We start from the raw sequence: 7,240 nt of genomic DNA, 5'->3' as shown, positions 1-7,240 counted from the left end.
CTGCCGATGCTGCGAGGCTTTCGGAGTCGCAGCATCCCTCGCAGCCGCACGGATGCAGCCGTACCAGGGCAGAGCCGCCCCCGGGGCTGGCCCGGCGGGGCTCGGGCGCCGCAAGGACGAGCCCGGCAGGCAGGTCCGGCCCGTGCCGCTGCCGCCCGTGCAGCAGAACCTCAATTATTACCCGCAGATCTTCTGGGTGGACGGCTGTGCCGATGCTGGGGCTGCCCCCGCCGCTCCCTTCCCGCCGCCCGTCCCCGACCGGAGCACAAAGCCACGCAGCGACCGGGAAAGGAGAAGTGTCGGCTTCCTCGTCATGTTCTTGCTGATCCTGGTGGCCTTCACCGGAGTGGGGCTGAGCATATTTAAGATTTTTCACCTGGAGAAGGAGGTGGATGAACTCCGAGAGGTGAGGTCTGCCTGGCTGGGAGCAGGTCCCTGGGGAAACGGGGAAAAGGAACTCTTGGAACGGGGCTGAGATGTTCCCAAGGGGCAGGATGGGGGCATTTCGGTGGCATTTCTCTGTCTGCTTGTTCCCGTGAGGGACTGCTCGGTTGGTGACTGATTTATCAGCACATCTCTGTGCTCCCGAGCGCTGCCAGCTCTCTCCCCGTGTATTTCTTAGCACTTTGCAGCTCCCCGTGGAGCCAAAACACCAGACTGAGCCACTGTCCAAGGCAGTCCCCAGCTGCTCATGCTCTCAGTCTAAGCCATTGTCCCTCTTCTCTCTTGCCAGTCTGCCAGCGCTGAGCACATCCCTCCAGTCTCTCAGAAACTCACAGGTGAGTCCGTGCCTGCAGGAGGAACCCTCAGTGAAATTGAAACTTTCCACAAGAACCTGCCAATTCTTCTAGATTTCATTTAGGGAAAAAAAAAAAAAAAAAAAAAAGAGAGGTTTCAATTTGGCTGGAACAATTTAAGAATTGTGGTTTGAACTTCCAAACTATTGCTTTTCTTTTGCATTCCATGTTAATGTTATAAGTGAGGATATCCTTTTCAAAAATGACCAAGTCAGAAAGAGATATTCAGTCCTCTAGACAGCTTTTTCTAGATCTGAAAAGTTTTCATCTTTTCCCCCTTGAGAATTTTATTAATTAGAAAATTTATTTTCAAATTTGTTCTGATACTGAATAAAAAAAACCCTGAAATAGCAAAATTCTTGGGAAAGGGAAGTCCTGGTTCTTATCAACTCCTATGCCAATAAATTTTCCTCTTTAGGGGAAGGTGAGCTCTCATTTGAACTGCAATGCCCAGTGCTCTGATCACAGGCTTCTTTAGCAGAGACTGAACATAAATAATAAACCTGAATTTCTTGAGGCAGCTGGATAAAGGGAAATAGTGTAAAGGAGAAGGGGGAGCGGAGAGGAAAATTTAATTGGCTTCTGAAAAGAAAAGGCTGCTTCTGAAATTAGAGAAGATGAAGTAGATGTTGAGGAGAAGTGAAGGGATGGAGTGGGATGGGCTCCAAATACAGAGTCACTGGAATGGGCCCATCTCTCCAAAGGGAACTCAGGCCTGCAGGGCAGGCAGAGCTTTCCCAGCTGTGCTCTCCCTTCCTGAGGGCAGCTCCACTCCCCGCCTGGCAGTGGGATGGAGGCTTTGCAGGGTCTCAGGTGCCCCCTGCTCTCTGGGCTGACTCCTCCGTGGAGCTTGTGGCCAATGTCTTTTCTATCTTTGTGCAGGGCAGGGGAAGGAGGTGAGGAGGGCAGCCCATGTAACAGGTACGTGCTGGGGGAGCAGGGCTGGGCAGTGGGATGGGCTCAGGGGTGCCATGGCAGCCGGGATGGCCTCTGATGGTGCCATGGCAGCTGGGATGGGCTCAGGGGTCCATGGCAGCTGGGATGGGCTCAGGGGGTGCAATGGCAGCTGGGATGGGCTCAGGGGTCCATGGCAGTGGGATGGGCTCAGGGAGGGTCCCATGGCAGCCGGGATGGCCTCTGATGGTGCCATGGCAGCTGGAATGGGGTCAGGGGTCCCATGGCAGCTGGGATGGGGTCAGGGGTCCATGGCAGCTGGGATGGGCTCAGGGGGTGCCATGGCAGCTGGGATGGGCTCAGGGGTCCATGGCAGTGGGATGGGCTCAGAGAGGGTCCCATGGCAGCTGGGATGGGCTCAGGGGTGCCATGGCTGGCGTTATGAGGAGCCCACCCCACAGAGGCTTTGCTGTCCTCCTTGGGTGACATGTCTGCTCTGACAGTGGAAATTTGCTCCTCAGACAGAACCCTCCCCCTCACTTATGCTTCTCAGCAAAACCTGGCTCTGGCTTGGTTTTTGGGGTGTGCAGGGCAGGAGGTGGCACTGGAGCTGGCACTGGTGAGGGGTGAGGCCTGGGAGGACTTCCCACACTGCAGACAAGGCTTGGAGAACGGCTGCCTCGTGACGTGGGGTGCGACCTGAGCAAAAACCACCCGACCCAATGTGCTTCCCACCATTTTGTTGGGTCTCGTTTTGGCTTCCAGGCAACCCAGCCCAGCGGGACCTGCCCCTGGAGTGGGAGCCCACCTCTGGCCATGCCTACACCAGCGGCATCCAGTACCGGGACCGGGGGCTGCTGGTCAGCGAGGCGGGGCTCTACTTCGTGTACTCGCAGGTGCTGTTCCGCGGCAGCGCCTGTGACAGCCACCTCCTGTCCCACGTGGTGTACAAGAGGAACCCGGCCTCCCCGGGCAGCCTCGTGCTCATGGAGGACAAAGCCACCAACTTCTGCAAGGACCAGAGGATGTGGGCCCGCAACAGCTACCTGGGGGCTCTCTTCAAGCTCAGGAAGATGGACAGCTTGCACGTCAACGTCTCCAAAATCGCCCTGGTGAACTTTGAGGAATCCAAGACTTTCTTTGGTTTGTTTAAGCTTTGAAAGGGAGCGTGGCTGGCAGCCCCTTCACACACCCACACCCACACGGATGTGTGAGGGCTGAGTCCTGCCTGGGCACCACAAAACCCAGCCAGAAACCGTGTTTGGGCTTCAGCACGAGGGGATCCAAGCAACTGGGAAAGGCTTGAAAGCGGACACCTGGAAAGCACCAGGCTGTGCTGCATCAGCCTGAAGAGAATTGCACATATTCTCCTTACAAAAACCCCAACAAACTCAGAAAGTGGCGTGCAGAAGACCCTGCTGGAACTCACTACTGCCTGAGAAGATGGTGGGATCTGCTGCTCCCCGTGGTGTCACAGCCCTGGTGGGGACAGCTGGGGGGTGTTATGGAGGTGTCTGGGTCGTGCCACGACACCACAGACAGTGGTGTGGGGATGAGCAGTGTGAACAACTGCTCCCCTTGAGCCATGGCAGGCGCTGCCCAGCACTGTGGGACTGCTGTACCACAGGCAGCTCCTGCTGTCTGGGCTGGGATAGGTGCTGTGTTCATTTGGTGTTAAGCTATGGACCGTTCCCAACCCAGAAAATGCTCCCCAACCACTTTATTTAACTCATCCCAGCTGCCTTGCAAGGAACATGCCAGCAGCAGCAGTGCCCTGAGGGATGTCCCAGAGGTGGCAGCGTGACCACCCCATGGTGGTGGGGATGGTGGGGTGGCCACGGGCTCTGCTGGTGCAATCTAAGCAACACAGCAGCGCAGGGCAGTGGGGCTTGAGGTGGAAGCAGCATCTCGAGCCCCCCTGCTGCCCTTTCAGCACAGGAGGGTTCTCCATGGAGGCCTGGTCTGCCAGCCCTTTCCTGATGCAGCTGGTGACATGCTGGCACCTGTCTTTGGCTGGGTCCTTGCCATGAGATATTCCCTCCTGAGAAAAACACAGATAGTAAATATATATTTTTCTAGTGAGTGGTCCTCTCCTCATTTGGTGCAACAGGCTGGGCCATGGCCAAAGCACTGCAAAGCCTCTGTGATCAGGGGTCAGTGCCTCATTCCTTCTCCAGCAGCGTGGCAGAAATCTGGGAGCCTCATCCCTCTTTGCTGCCCACTTGGCACTGCACAAGGCCCTTTCCATGAGGCTTTGGAGCTCCAGCACTGAAACAGCAGGATCTGGGGCTGGGAAGGTGTGGTGTGGGCAGCACAGAGCAGGCAGCCCGAACCCATGCTGGCCACCAGGAAGGGCTGAGCTCAATTCAGAGCTGGAGAGGAGCTGGGCACTGGTGGCTGAGCAGAAGTGCTGCTGCCTGTCTCCAAAGGCACCACTGTGTGACCTCTGGCCCCAGAAACACTTCTCACAGAGTGGTCTAAGGGCAAAGAAACAAAGTGGTGTAAAAAAAAACCCCAGAGCCTATTTGTTCATCCTGGTGTCAGCCCCACGGAGTTCTAACCCCGGGGTTGTCACTGCCCCTGCCACCAGCAGGACACAAAGGCTGCAGCTGCTCCATCTTCAGCCTTGCCCATGCTCCTGCCTCCTGCAGCTCTGCTGCTGCTCTCAGTGCCTGTGGCTCCCCAGCAGCCTGCAGCATTTGTTTCCTTTGCCACGGTGCTGCTCGCAGCTTGGTGGCCTGTGGTTTGTGTTGTTTGCTTCAGAGAAGTTTATTTCTTCAAAACTTCTCAGTGGTCTGGCTACTGCTGTAGCCAGAGGGAAGGGAAAAGTGCAGCCCTGCTCACATTGCTGCTGTTTCCACTGCATTTCTCAGGGTGGAAAGTATCTCAAAAGGATGAAGTTCAGGGGTCTTCTGCCTTGACTTTTTCTCTGCACATATCAGAGGGTAAAACTGCACAGCACAGAGATGGAGCTGCTGCATCCAGACCTTTCCAGGAAAGGCTGGAAATCGCTGTCCTCTTCTGATTGCTCTTTGGGCTGTGCTGCTCTCCTGGTGGTGGGACATCCAAGTGGGGAGTGGGAAGCTCTTTGTACAGCTGTCTCTGTAGCCAAACCAGCCGAGCACACCAGGTGCTTCCCTTTTTACTGGGGAGCAGCCTGGAGAGAGGCAGGGCATTCCTGACCCTCAGGAAACCTGCCCTGCTGCTCTTGTGCCTGCTGGCATGGGGTTGGAAGGGCTGGAAGGATCCCAGAGGCCTCCCTAGGTCACCCCACAGAAACCCATGCTGTGGCTGCAGTCAGCTCTGGGGCAGGACGAGCTTTGGCCCTTGGGAGGGGATGAGCTCTGTCCTTACCCGAAATGCCAAGGGCACCCCAGGGCTGCACCTTTCAGAGGCAGGGGCACAGTGGGGTGGGCAGGGTTGTTATAAACAGTGCTGGGCCCCCGAGGTGAGCAGAGCTGGGGCAGAACCTGGCTCCCAGGCTGGTTCCTGGGCCAGGGGCACAGTGCCAGCAGGATGTGGGACGTGGCTGTGCCCTGTGATCCCTCCCTCAAACACTCCCTGGAGTGCCCCAGCAAAGCCATGCTGAGCTCCTGGGCTCTGCCTGCACACTGGGAGTGAGCTCATGGCAGGACTGGACCATTTCAATTCACAGGCTGCTTGTGCCACACTGACTTTAATAAAGTCATCAGCTGATCTAGCAAATCAGCCTTTCATTTGAAGACGTTTTTGCTAATTCTTACCATGAGATACTCAATGACTGTTTAATGCTGACATTAGGCTCTCTCAGGCTGAGAGAGTTGGGGTTATTCAGCCTGGAGAAGTTTCTAGGGAGACCTCAGAGCCCCTCCAGTGCCTCAAGGGGCTCCCAGAGAGCTGGGAAGGGACCCACGGCAAGAGCATGGAGTGACAGGAAAAAGGGAAATGGCTTTAAACTGAAAGGGTGCAGGTTTGGATGGACATTGGGAAGAAATTCTTCCCTATGAGGGTGAAGAGGCCCTGGCACTGTCCAGAGAAGCTGTGGGTGCCCCATCCCTCGAAGTGCTCAAGGCTGGGTAGGATGGGACTTTGAGCAACCTGGCCCAGCAAGGAGGGGTCCCTGCCATGAACTGGGGTTGTTGGAGCTAACTTTAGGCCAAGCCATTCTGTGATTTTTAATAGCTCTTGGGCTGTACTTAATTTTTTAAAAATAAATTATTGAAATTTAATTGGAACTTACCAAGTATTTTGTTCTCTCCCCAGCAAGGAAAGGGTCTGTGCACGAGGGAGGATATCCCAGGTGCACCAGCAGGACTGACCCTTGGGATGTTTGGGTTTTCCCTGCCCTGCAGGCCATGGCTGCAGTGCTCTGAGCTGACATCCTCCCCCCTGATGGAGCAGCCTGGGTCGGGTTGGAGGTGCCTCAGGGGTATCAGCACCATTTACAGGCTCCAGAGACACCCCCTCTGCAGAGAACGTGGCTGACAAGAAGTTGGGGAGCCCACATCATCTCCTGATCAGAGTTCTCTGGTCTGCTCCCTCTCCCAGGCACACAGAGAGCTCCTGTGGGCAGCTGAACCCTGCCCAGAAGGTGCCCATGTGTTTGGATGCACAGCTCCCAAAGTGGGGCTCTGCATGGCAAATATTTATTCTGTTTTGTTCTGCACAGAGCTGCTTGGCACAGATTTGGCCTCCCTTGTGGCTGATGTGCATTAGATCAGCCACAAGAGAGGCCAAACGTGCAGCCATGTGCTGCATCCTATTTACCTGAGACCAGGTTGCAGTGCCTTGCAAACCTTGTGTAGGCTCAGGATAGGCTGTAACCCCTTTTTAAAATCTCTTTTTAGCTCCTCTTGTCTCCTGAAGCCAGCCTTGGGCTCTCTGAGTTTCTGTTGCAATGTCCTGTATGGGGTCACTTCTTCCAGCCCAAGGAGCTGCATAGACTCTGGCACATTTTACCAGGTTGGGAAGGAGTTTGTCTGGTGGTTAGAGAAAGGAGAAAGGGAAGAGGGGTAGATTCAGATATTGCTTTTATTCTCCTAGTGCTCTGACACATGGGTGTATTACATCATGGTTATAGAAGTGGAATTTTAGGCATGACTAAGTGACTGAGGTTCAACGCAGCAGAGAGGAGGAGATGAGTAAAGAGAGAGTAATTTTGCTGCAAGGTGAGGCAAGTTGCATGTGAATTTCTGGTTTATTTTAATGACTTAAAAAAAAAAAAAAAAAAAAGGAAAATGAAGAAGAAAAGCTTGACAGCTTGTTGCTGACTGATCTCTCGGGGAAATGGGGGGAGCCATGTGCTCTGCTCCTGCACATGGCCTGTCCCTGGAGCTGTGGGACTGCCCTGCCAAGCCAGCAGCAGCTGTGGGAACAGGCACAAAGGCTTTCTGCTCCAGGGACTCCCAGGTTTGATTGCAAACAAACTGCTCATTCCTCTGGGTAGCAAAGAGACTCAAAGCTCCAGGTGGAATTTCAAACCACGACATGTTTTCATTTCCCTCAGCTGCATTCCCCTTCCTCAGCATGGGCTGTGAGAGAATCAACTCCTTTCCCCCCTTACAAACCAC

At 54.8% G+C, this 7,240-nt stretch overlaps 1 protein-coding gene across 1 annotated transcript; it reads left to right on the top strand.

Moving 5' to 3' along the window:
* On the top strand, window positions 1–2,851 carry FASLG (Fas ligand). The gene is made up of 5 exons (XM_077785234.1): window positions 1–406; window positions 734–779; window positions 863–891; window positions 1,694–1,718; window positions 2,457–2,851. Exons 1-5 carry the CDS (start codon window positions 53–55, stop codon window positions 2,849–2,851), a joined length of 849 nt encoding a protein of 282 aa, XP_077641360.1. The 5' UTR covers window positions 1–52.
* Window positions 2,852–7,240: the final 4,389 nt, after the last annotated feature.

This window comes from Lonchura striata, chromosome 9 (assembly GCF_046129695.1).
Source record: "Lonchura striata isolate bLonStr1 chromosome 9, bLonStr1.mat, whole genome shotgun sequence".
Taxonomy (NCBI): domain Eukaryota; kingdom Metazoa; phylum Chordata; class Aves; order Passeriformes; family Estrildidae; genus Lonchura; species Lonchura striata.
The sequence above is the reverse complement of the archived record's forward strand: the minus strand, read 5'-3'. Positions and strand labels throughout refer to the sequence as shown.

Excerpts from the sequence above, each read along its gene's own strand:
- FASLG (XM_077785234.1), top strand. The coding sequence starts at position 53 with ATGCAGCCGTACCAGGGCAGAGCCGCCCCCGGGGCTGGCCCGGCGGGG. Across the intron at positions 407-733 it reads AGGTGGATGAACTCCGAGAG|TCTGCCAGCGCTGAGCACAT; the intron begins GTGAGGTCTGCC and ends CTCTCTTGCCAG. Across the intron at positions 780-862 it reads AGTCTCTCAGAAACTCACAG|GGAAAAAAAAAAAAAAAAAA; the intron begins GTGAGTCCGTGC and ends GATTTCATTTAG.